The sequence below is a fragment of the Hyaena hyaena genome, unplaced genomic scaffold (assembly GCF_003009895.1).
Source record: "Hyaena hyaena isolate Hyena2069 unplaced genomic scaffold, ASM300989v1 scaffold_152, whole genome shotgun sequence".
Taxonomy (NCBI): domain Eukaryota; kingdom Metazoa; phylum Chordata; class Mammalia; order Carnivora; family Hyaenidae; genus Hyaena; species Hyaena hyaena.
In genome coordinates, this window is record NW_024080784.1 from 850,455 (window position 1) to 861,072 (window position 10,618).

The following is a 10,618-nucleotide window of genomic DNA, read 5'->3' on the forward strand; positions in this document are numbered from 1 at the left end:
CATGCAGAAGGCAGAAATAGCAAGTGTATTGAATGAGGTCGGTTCTCCCCAAATAGCCCTTCTCTCTATAATCAGAGTCCAAATGTGTTGTGACGTTCCTTTGATCCCCCGCCTTAACAGCTGCTTTTCTCCCTTTCTGTCTCTGCATAGGAACTTGATAAAGAGCTTCCAGTGCTGAGGCCGTATTTTATCGATGACCCCGAGGAAGTTGGGGTGCGGGAAGCCGGCCTCAGAGTCACGTGGCTGGGACATGCGACGGTCATGGTGGAAATGGACGAGCTGGTATTTCTCACGGATCCCGTCTTTAGCTCCCGTGCGTCACCGTCACAGCACATGGGTCCGAAGCGCTTCCGCCGTCCACCGTGCACCATAGGTGAACTCCCCCCAATAGATGCTGTCCTTATCAGTCACAACCACTATGACCATCTGGACTATCATTCTGTCGTCGCTCTGAATGAGCGATTCGGTCAGGAGTTGCGATGGTTTGTTCCTTTGGGTCTCCTGGACTGGATGCAGAAGTGCGGCTGTGAGAATGTGATCGAGCTGGACTGGTGGGAGGAGAATTGTGTCCCGGGACATGACAAGGTGACCTTTGTCTTTACGCCCTCCCAGCACTGGTGCAAACGGACTCTCATGGATGACAACAAGGTTCTATGGGGCAGCTGGTCTGTCTTGGGGCCTTGGAGCCGTTTTTTTTTTGCAGGAGACACTGGCTATTGCTCTGCCTTTGAAGAGATAGGAAAAAGGTTTGGACCTTTTGACCTTGCAGCTATTCCCATCGGAGCGTATGAACCAAGGTGTGTACACGTCCCAGGAAGGCAGCCCTGCCACGTAATAAGTGGCCTCAACTCTGAAGTGGTTATGAGTCCCTGGTCATTTGCGATATCCTTTGTGATTCTAATGGACTTGTGGTGGTGGTGGCTGTTACTGGGGGGGATGGTGGGTCCGATTCAATTAAATTTCTTTCGAGAGTATTTCATTCAGTCATATTCCAGTAAGTAATTACTCAGAAGCAGAAATTATATTACCCAGAAAGATGGATGAAGGTTTAAAGAATTGCTGTAACCTAGCTACATGTTCATGTACCCTTCTGAGTCAAGGTGAACCGGCCAGCCAGTAATCAAACCTAGCTCTTGTTCTTCACATGGAGGACACGCCACATACCCACCTTTCACTCCACACCTGGGGTGCACCCGTCCCCAGACTGTAGCCCTCCTGCGTTTGGCAGAGAAGAGGCAAGGAATCCTAGCAATCAGTCCCTTGCAGTGGTGTTATCTCAGTCCGTACTGAAGTTAAGGTGACAGTGACCCCCCGGCATGCCCCTCCCCACGCCCCAAGTCAGAGCTGTTGAAAGGTCACAGTAGCAGCAGAGACCGAGAAGAGCCAGCCCTGCCTGTGCTCTCCCTCATCTTGTCTAAGGAAAAGAGACGTGACTTCAAAGAATGAGGTTAGATTTCAGCTAACTGGGTGATAGGAACAAGGTAAGAGAAAATAAACACTAATAGTAGAAGAATGCGTTATTTTCTAAAGTACATGCACAGATACAGAATTGTATGTAGGATGGCATTTTATTTCAGCAGTCCTACAAGCAGAACACTAGTTCAAGAATGAATTGAGCAAATCTAATCATTAGTTTCCATCTGATTTTATTACTACTTAACTTTGAAGGTTTGCCAAAACCATTTCTTTACTGTCTTTATGAATATTTTTTTCTAGTTTAAGAGGCTAGACACTTTGACCTTATTTTAAAAAACTGTGAATCTGTAGTAGTGCTTGAACTATACTTTCCCACTATAATTCTAATGAAACATCCTGTTTTCAAATCAATTTCATATAGTATTGATCTTTACTCAATATATGTTCTTACTGTATTAGAATATCTCATTTGTAATTATGAGAACTCTTCCTGTGTCACAGTTTATAAAGATCATCTATATGGGATGGTAAAATGTGTATAATCAACTACACAAATTCATTTACAGAATTCCCCCTTCCTGCTCGCCCTGTAACCTCTACTGTGTAATCCATTGCACTGGTCAGTGCTGACAGGTTTAGAAATAACACAACTTCAGAGTCCTCTATAAATGAAATGGTTACACCAGTAGTAGACCTGTAATGTTCATACTTACGTTACGGTATGGTCTTCTGTCACTCGGTATTTCATCCGGGTCGGTTAGGAAGTCGTGTATGTTTTGTTTTGAAGTAGACTTCATGCCCAGTGTGGAGCCCAGTGCAGGGCTTGAACTTACAACCGTGAGATCACGACCTGACTTGAGTTCAAGAGTCAGATGTCTAACTCACTAAGCCAGCCAGGCACACCCCCACCCGCTTTTTTTTTTTTTTTTTAAAGTAAGCCCTACACCCAATGTGGGGCTTGAACTCATGACCCTGACTTGAAGAATCACATGCTCTAGCCAGCCAGGTACCTAGGCCAAGTTTTTATTGTAACTTTCACACGAGAGTAAAAACTTTTAAATTTATTTCAGGTAGACATGAAGGTGGAAAGCAAAGCCCTTTGCTTTGCTGTAGGAATTTAAGAAAAAAATCAATAGAAACACCACAAACTGTATTCTGAGTGTCAGGAAAGAGGGCAGAACAGTACTTTTCTAATCTGCTGTCGAGGAGAACACAGTGGCTTTGTTGCTAGGCTCCCAGGAGGCCCAGCACCTCCTACCAGTAAACAGCCCTTTAGCTGCTGCAGATGGATAAATTTTCCATGATGTGGTCTCTACAGGCCAGAAGCACGTGTGTTGAATGCATGTCCGAGTCCTCACTGCAGCACAGTTGCAGTAGTGGAGCTGGGAGGGGTCCCCACGCAGGCCGCTGCCCCCTGCGCCCGGCTCTGTCGCAGGCACTCGACAGCCTTACACTGTGTCCACACGCTCTTCACTTAGTCCCCGGCGTGTGCCCTGTGCTTGCTCAGGCCTCCGCCTCACTGTTCAGCTGTAGGATGCTCAGATAAAATCCCTGAATGGTAACTGGGCTTTTTTTGCTCCCAGTTTTTAAATCTTATTTTGTTTGCTTTTTGCTTCAGCAAGTTTTAAAAACATGGTTTCAGCAACTTAGGTTCTTTCAAATTGCACTTTTGGTTTCTAGTTATTTATCTGTTATCCAGTTTCTTTGATTGCTATCAGGATTGCAAAATACCTATTTTTAAAGAATAAGACCTACCTGTAGAATAAACCATCAGTAAAATCAAATACACATGAAACGACATCTTACCTTTGAAAGGGGACTTTCGCTTGAGACTTAGCTGTGGTGTCGCTGTTTGTGCAAGAAAGAGTTGTGGTTTTTTTTTTTCCAGCAGAAAAGTGGGCTTAAAACAGATGGTTTTGCCTACTGTCTTACTTCTGAGCAGAACCTTAAAGCTTGATTAGATGAAGCAGTAATTGGAAGTTAGTGTATATTTCAAAGGCCAGAATTAATAAATTGCTGTTTTATCAGGTGGTTCATGAAATATCAGCATGTAGACCCAGAAGAAGCTGTAAGGATTCACATTGATGTCCAGACGAAGAAATCTGTGGCAATTCACTGGGGAACTTTTGCCTTAGCAAATGAGGTGAGTTTGACTGTAATAAATAGGACTTTGGTTACGTGTCTGACCTGAGAGGATCCTGGGATCAGCACACCTTGCAGTGTGTTCAGAGGCCAGACAAGAATCAGAACCTGCAGTCCTCAAATGAATTAAGGGGGTAAGCCATATTAGTAAAACCGTATTTATAGTTAAAATAACGTCATTACATGCTGTTCTTTTGGAAGCATGTGTTTATATAACCAAAACGTATATAATCTTGGAAAATAGAAAAATGAACCATCATGTCTTCCCTCTCAAGGGGGCTTTTGTTCCAGGAGAAGATGCAAGTTGTGTACATAACTCTAAAGCACGTTAAAAGGACTGAGTGCTTCATGGTGAAATAAAGTGCTTTCAAGAGACAGACTGTTTCTGATTTGGAGGGAGCAAGGAGGGCTTAATGGAAGAGGTGATATCTGAATGTGACTCTGAGAAGGCAAGGAAGAAGGCATTTCAAAAGAAGTAAGGGGCATAGGATTGGAGGCAGCAAGTGGGGGCATAGTGAGTGTATGTGACGTGTAGGGCAATGGGGAAGTGAGGCTGGACAGCCTGGAATTTTTAGGAGTGTTATTTAGTCAGTAAACTGTGTCTCCTATGTGCCAGGCATTGGGATAAATGGTGGCTTTATTCCTGGACTGATTTTTTTTCCTTAGCAAAAAACATTTTCTCCTTTCTTGGAACTGGGACCTGTCCTAAGTAAGATTTAGAAATGGATGGTCCAGGGGCACCTGGTTAGCTCAGTCGGTTAAGCGTCCAACTCTTGATTTCGGCTCAGGTCATGATCCCAGGGTTGTGAGATCAAGCCCCACGTTGGACAGTGGTTTGTGGAGCCTGCTTAGGATTCTCTTCCATCTTCCCTGCTCTCTGCTTGTGCTCTCACATGCTCGTGTTCTCTCTCCAAAACAAAACAAAGATGGTTGAACTTGGCCTCTCCTTTGCTTTGTGTGGCCTCTTCCCCATCCCAGGACCCCTCTGCAGGAACCCTGTGTTTTCAGGCTGTGCTAGGCAGTCCCTCTGCCTGATTTCTGGCCTGCCGTCTCCCTAAGTCACATCTTGTTCTGTAATTACCTAATACACTGCCTGCCAACCCCTACTGCCCCCAGTTAGGATTCCAGTCCCATGATGCAGCAGCCCTGAGCCACGTTACCGGGAGATGGAACAGAGCAAATAAATGAATGACAACGGGCCGGGGGGGATGAATAGTGGGAACAGGAGTATGTGTGTGTATATTTGGAAAGGAAACTGGCTACTGCTTCCCAGTGGCACACTATACTATTCGGGGCAATTGCTTATTCCATATGTAATCGTGTATGTTCATTCCACACCCAGATACATGTGTTCCTTAGATGAAGTTACAGTATTTCTTCAAACTCATTCAAAAAGAGGAATCAAGGATGACTCCCTAGGTTTTTAACTTAATGGGGAAGATGCTTATGCTCTTTAAGGATATGGGGACGAAGAGGAAAGGGTAGGATACCTCAGACTTCAAGAGTTATTCAGCCGTCAAGAATTAGTCCTGTCATAAATCTAACCTCCATCTTTATTTCTTAATGAAACCTATAGTAACACTTTAAGTCTTAACAATTTAGAATGTGTTCACGTTTTGACATGAGTTGCATAAACCTGACACCTATGAATTTGTTAAACTATAAAGACAACAGAATAGATGTTTACCCTATGAGTGAACACTTGTAAATGATTTGCATAAAAGTAGTTAAGATAGCGGCTTACTACAGTATCAGGCAACTGAGGATGTCCTTAACCTGGCAACACTTAAAAACTGTATATACAGCAACATCTAATTTATCCAGCGAATCACGAGTGAATTTCCAACATGATGTATGTAAGCACTAAAGCATAAAAATGCACTTGTTTTGGTGGAAACAAATTTCAGGCATTACATATGCTGAAAGCTATGCTACCTTTTTAACCTGTTGGAGTAGATCATAAAACAGTGACCGTTTAAAAGGGAATTTATGAGTTGTCTGGGCTGGTTGCATAGCCCTGATTGGAACCAGAATCGGGTGCTTCCTCCACTGCTTCACTCTTCCCTCTGATCTGCTGTCTTGCTCGATTCGTAGTTGTTGCATGGCTGTGGGGCAGTTTTACCTCCCTTGTGGGACTAAAGTGCTTGCATGAGTCACTCAGAAGGCTTTCTTGCCTTCTAGAGTTATCTTTTAGATGGCCCAAACAGCCAACCATCGACCTATGAGAAACTCAGATCATACAACATCAAAATCCACATTAAATTAGAGTCTGTCCCTAAACTGATCAGCAAAGGATTAGTGTGGGGTGACTGTGTAAGTGTATTGTTGGCCAAGACTTGTAGAGCACTGGGGTGCGGGGTGGAGGGGTGAGATTTAACAAGTTTTCAGTGGGAAAGCATTTCATCATTTTCAAATCCCTTATACTAAAATAATACTAAAATAATTTTGCAGGAGAAATGTCTGACTTAGGCTGTTAAAGTTACATTTAATTGGTGATATACTAGCAGTTTCCTATGTGAAGAAAAAAGACTCAGTCTGGAAGCAAATGAAGGAGAAAAGACGACCTGTGTGTCTTAAGCAACAGGACACTTTCCTGGTTTTGCTAGTACATCACTGGCTGGCTGTCCCTTTTGGTCACCATGGCTGCTCCCCACCCCCTAGCAGTGAGTGCCTTTGGATTCAGTTTGTGGGCCTCTTTTCTAGTGGGTTACTTTATATTTCCAGATTTTACAGCTTTTCTTTTTAAAGTTGTTTTTTTTTTTTTTTTTTTTTTTTTTAAAGTTGAGAGCAGGCGAGCAAGGAAGGGGCAGAGAGAGAGGCAGAGACAGAACCCCAACCAGACTCTGCACTGTCAGAGCAGAGCCTAACTTGGGGCTCAATCCCACAAACCCTGAGATCATGACCTGAACTGAAATCAAGAGTTGGACGCTTAACTGACTGAGCCACGCAGGTACCCCACAGCTTTTCTAATTGAAATTGAGAAAAAAAGAACCTTTGAATAAAGGAAAAAATAGGAAACAAAGGGAAATGGGGGAAATTCTACCAGTTTTGGTTCTCTGGGTCCCTCTTATACTCTGTAGACTAGTGTCGATACTTGCCTAGGGATTTGAGGGTGACAGCCTTCTATGAGCCAAAAAAAGTTTTCTCCAGCATTTGCTTATACTCTTATAACCTAAGGTTCCATATTCTTTATTTTAAAAAAACTTTATTTTTGAGAGCAAACAAGTGTGAGTGGAGGGGCAGAGAGAGAGGGAGACACAGAATCTGAAGAAGGCTCCAGGCTCTGAGCTATTACGACAGAGTCTGACGTGGGGCTTGAACTCACAGACGGTGAGATCACGACCTGAGCCAAAGTTGGACGCTTAACCACCTGAGCCACCCAGGCTTTCCCCACTAAACTTAAATATTCTTAAAAAATGTTGGTAACCTCTAATTCTGTAATACTATCTTTGCCATGATTTCATTAAGACTGAAATTTCATGTAGTGGAAGTCATCAGATTTTATGCAATCTAGTGAGGTTCAATCTAAGTTGGCACCAAATTTGACATGCATGATCTCTAGATAGATTGGTAAGTATGATATTTGTTAATGACTACATTAGAAAATGTGATGGACTCATTTGCTAATACTTGCATAAAAAAGTTATTTTAAGTAGGCATATGTTGGTTAGTTTCAACTCTTATTTGAAGTAACCCCCCAATATATTCATGGTTAATCCTTTTCCCTTGTGTTCCTCGGTTTGCCCTTTGCCAGCATTACTTAGAGCCCCCAGTGAAACTGAGTGAGGCTCTGGGAAGATACGGACTTACAAGTGAAGATTTTTTTGTCTTGAGGCACGGAGAATCCAGATACCTCCATACTGACGATGAAAACTCTGAATAAATGTGAGCACGGGAGCTTTTTGTGAAAAAGGTATCCTCTAAGCTAGGAAAGACTGAGAAATTCATGAATATTAGGACGTTTTACATTTGGAAACCACTTCTATAAGTTTGTGTTTTATGTGACAACTTGCTTGCTACTCCAAATGCCAGTTCATATGAAGAAGAGTTCAGAGGTGGGTCTTTAAAAAATGAATTGGCAGAGAGGAATGTGAATCCTGTCTCAATGGTAGAAGCATTGAAACGGTATTTTTTTTAAAGGACTGTTCTTTAGTGGTAGAATTTGGAAGTTATGAAAACTGATTTTAAAGTCTTCTTTCTGTTCTTCTGGTTCAGGGCCTGCTACAGGTCGAGTCTGTCTACCTAGATTGTTTGAGGCTGCACATAGAAGTTTCTTACATTCTCATTAGAGTAAGTGATGGAATGGACACCTGCCTGCTTACAGCATTTCTTGTTCCGTCAAGATTAGCTTATATGCCAAATGTTGTGATTTATTTTCTTAAGTATAAAACCATAGGAGGTTGGGCTAAGTTATCATTTTTAAAGACTTCATTTTTAAAAAGAGGAATATATTCTGTTGCACATCTCCAGTCCCCAAATCAGAAGATGCCTGAGTTGGGCAAAGGAAGGGAGAGAGTGTAGTTATGAGGACATGACCGATGACCTCTTCTATTTTTAATCTGTAAGTCAGACCTGCTGAGCACAAAGATCACTGCAGGGAAATGATATTTTACAAAGATAAATGCAGACCTTAAAATGTTAATAATTCCCCCTATATTCTCTTTTCTCTCCACCTTCTCATCCCCCCCCCTTGTTTCTTAGCTCCAACCCTCAATATATCAATATATCAATAAGATTTAGAAATAATTTGTTTGTTTTACATGATCAGAGGTCTTCTATTTTTATATTAAATGACCCCTACGCACAATTCTGCTTTTACTAAGCTAGTGCGGAATACTCGCAGTTTAAAAGTGATTCCGGGAATTAGTTGACCTGAGTCCTGTAAGGGCTCTGGGGTCGCCCAGGTGCTCTGAACCTTCCTCGGAGCCTATGAGGTACCTGAGAGGCCCATCCCATCTTGCTGAAACCAGCTTCATTCGTACAATAATCAAAGTAGGCTTTTTACACCTGCTGCTGCATAGGTGGTGTTCTGTTTTCACATACACATCCTGCATGCCACCTATTAGCCATGTCCTCGGAATTTTAATCCTGCTTCCGCCACGATTCTGTGTATCCTGACACAAGTCACCTACGCTCACTGTGCCTCAGTTTCCTCAAGTGCAACAAGGGGATAATTTTGACCTACCTCCAAAAAATGTGAATAGTGATTTTTTTTTTAAAAGCACTTTGAAAATATAAGGGAGAAAATTATTTCTTAAGACACCACTGCCTACTATAGACCCGTAGAGCTGAAAATAGGCTCATGCTTTTGATCGCGTATTGTTCCTATTGCAGATTCAAGCATCTCTACCTAGGACATGAAGCACTGAGGACTAACAACTTTATCTCCTTTTATAAATCTGGAGAGTAATAGCCAAAACCCATGTAAATGAGCTTTATCAAAATTTAGCATTTTTTATCTTACAAAGATGCAAATCAGTCAGGGGGATATGTATATATAATGTGTGTGAATGTATGTGATTTGGAGGCACTAAAGCACAAAAAATTTCCCCATAAAATAACCTTCAGGAAAAAAACAACCACTATAAACCTTTCACTCCAAAGGAACATTCTAGCAGGTAGATGGGAATGGAGAAGTTAGGTTGATGGTGGATTAGCTTTGGGGCCGGGTGCCCTCCTTGCTGTTGCACGCTGCATTCAACACGCCTCTCCTGCCTCTGCTCTGAGGCAGCCCCAGCTCATCTTAATTTGTCTGCTCCATGAATGGCCTTAACATGGTTTCTGTATTCACGTGTACTGCGTAACCACAGGTCTCTGAGCACTTTAAATTAGATTCTAGTTCCACTGAATTAGGCCTGCCTTGTTTTTCCAGGCCTCCTCACAAGCTTTAATTTTGATTACCATTCAGATTCTAGGTCGACATTTTACGTACATCCAGCTAACATCTCCTTGTACAATCTCATTCTACTGAGTGATTTCCGTTTTCTCACTTAGCTACCTTTGTACGTGCTTATGTATAAAACAAAACCAAATTTGGAAAGCCAAATCCACTCTCTTGCCTCTATTCCGTCTAACCTCTGCCGTAATACCTTTTACTTGATCGTATCGGATCAGTTTTATTTTTCCCTTTGATTAGGTAGCACCCATTTGACCACGTGAGATGTGACTGAGGAACCCCTTGATGTCCCTCCTTGCCTGGAGGGTGGGATCACCTAGTGTGTGTTGGGGGGGAATCTTAAGAAAAGCCAAGATATGCCATGACCTGCACAGATGGAAGATCTGTTTGTGCATTTTCACTTTGTAATTTTTCCTGGGTAGTCAAAAATGACTCCCCCTTTTCTCTAGCATTTTGACATATCAGACATAATGCTCTGATCTCCAGGAAATGGGATGATCTATTCAAAGAAAAAACAGAAGAAGGAAGAGTTGGGGTTTTAGAATCCAGTGCTGCCAACGCACATTAAAGCCAAATCCTAGTTTTTATCATGTGCACACTTTGATTTTCACTAAAGGCAGATCTTAAAAAAAAAAACAAAAAACCAACTGTTATAAAGAAGTGTGCCTTTCAGGGAATTAGTACTTTTACTTATCAGTGATGCAAACCTAAGTAGTGTTCTTAGCATCTACACATTACTACCGTAGCCACCTGGGAACTTCCCCGTTTTCACCTCAATACTGAATCCTTTTTCTACTATAAAAGTAATTCTTCCAAGTTTGATTTCTGTATCAGGATAAGCCTGAAAATACACATTTTGCTGTTTGAGGATCTGTGACTTCCTATGGAAATCCATGTATTTACAAATGAAATTAAAGTACTTGTATGGCTTTGCCTTAACTACCTGGAGTAGGAAAGTGCTGCTTGCATACTGGTTTACTTAATACTCAGCATGGTGATGGTTATGAGCTTGAACATTATAAAACCTGGCTGATTGGAAATCTATTAATTGTTACAATAGCTTATGGAATAAAAATACTCTGAAGATAATGACTAAAATTACAATATATGAAAAATATCTGCTAAATAAATATGAAAATGAATAAAGTACTATCAGGAGAAAAT

At 41.9% G+C, this 10,618-nt stretch overlaps 1 protein-coding gene across 5 annotated transcripts in view; it reads left to right on the forward strand.

Moving 5' to 3' along the window:
* Positions 1-10,617, forward strand: part of NAPEPLD (N-acyl phosphatidylethanolamine phospholipase D) — a 44,035-nt gene extending 33,418 nt beyond the window's left edge. For 3 of the 5 annotated variants that reach the window (XM_039239085.1, XM_039239089.1, XM_039239090.1), the window contains exons 3-5: positions 151-797; positions 3,445-3,559; positions 7,313-10,617. In XM_039239085.1, coding sequence (XP_039095016.1) covers positions 151-797; positions 3,445-3,559; positions 7,313-7,441 — 891 coding nt within the window. In that variant the 3' untranslated portion in view covers positions 7,442-10,617. The remainder of the gene's footprint in view (positions 1-150; positions 798-3,444; positions 3,560-7,312) is intronic. The other 2 variants (XM_039239086.1, XM_039239088.1) reach the window with 2 other exon arrangements.
* Position 10,618: the final 1 nt, after the last annotated feature.